Source organism: Egretta garzetta, unplaced genomic scaffold (genome assembly GCF_000687185.1).
Source record: "Egretta garzetta isolate BGI_Z169 unplaced genomic scaffold, ASM68718v1 scaffold579, whole genome shotgun sequence".
In the NCBI taxonomy this organism is placed as follows: Eukaryota; Metazoa; Chordata; class Aves; order Pelecaniformes; family Ardeidae; genus Egretta; species Egretta garzetta.
Window position 1 is genome coordinate 67,826 of NW_009260841.1, and position 498 is coordinate 68,323.

Below are 498 nucleotides of genomic sequence, written 5' to 3' on the forward strand. Positions count from 1 at the left end.
GTGGGGGTCACGAGGACGGAGCCAGACTCTTCCCAGTGGTGCCCAGTGCCAGGACAAGGGGCCATGGGCACAACCTGAAGCAGAAGAGGTTCCAGTTGAACGGGAGGAAGAACTTCTTGACTTGGAGGGTGCCCGAGCCCTGGCCCAGGCTGCCCAGGGGGGCTGTGGAGTCTCCTTCTCTGGAGATCTTCAACCCCCTCCTGGCCGCTGTCCTGTGCCCCCTGCTCTGGGTGAGCCTGCTTGAGCAGGGGGGTGGCACTGGGGGAGCTCCAGGGGGCCCTGCCGACCTCTGCCAGTCTGGGATTCTGGGATTCTCGCCTTCCTCCCGCAGCACGAGGAGGACTTTGAAGTGCGGAAGGAGCTCATCGGCCAGGTGATGAACCAGCTGGGCCAGCAGCTCCTCCACCAGCTCCTGCACACGTGCTGCTTCTGCCTGCCGCCCTACACCCTGCCCGACGTCGCCGAGGTGCTCTGGGAGATCATGCAGATCGACCGGCC

The 498-nt window shown here is 65.1% G+C and overlaps 1 protein-coding gene across 1 annotated transcript in view; it reads left to right on the forward strand.

Annotated features, from left to right (window-relative positions):
• The window catches only part of TNPO3 (transportin 3), a gene marked incomplete at its 3' end in the record, with an annotated part of 39,114 nt that extends 38,621 nt beyond the window's left edge, over positions 1–493 (forward strand). The window contains exon 20 of the mRNA XM_035902530.1: positions 332–493. Coding sequence (XP_035758423.1) covers positions 332–493 — 162 coding nt within the window. The remainder of the gene's footprint in view (positions 1–331) is intronic.
• Between the last annotated feature and the right edge of the window lie 5 nt (positions 494–498).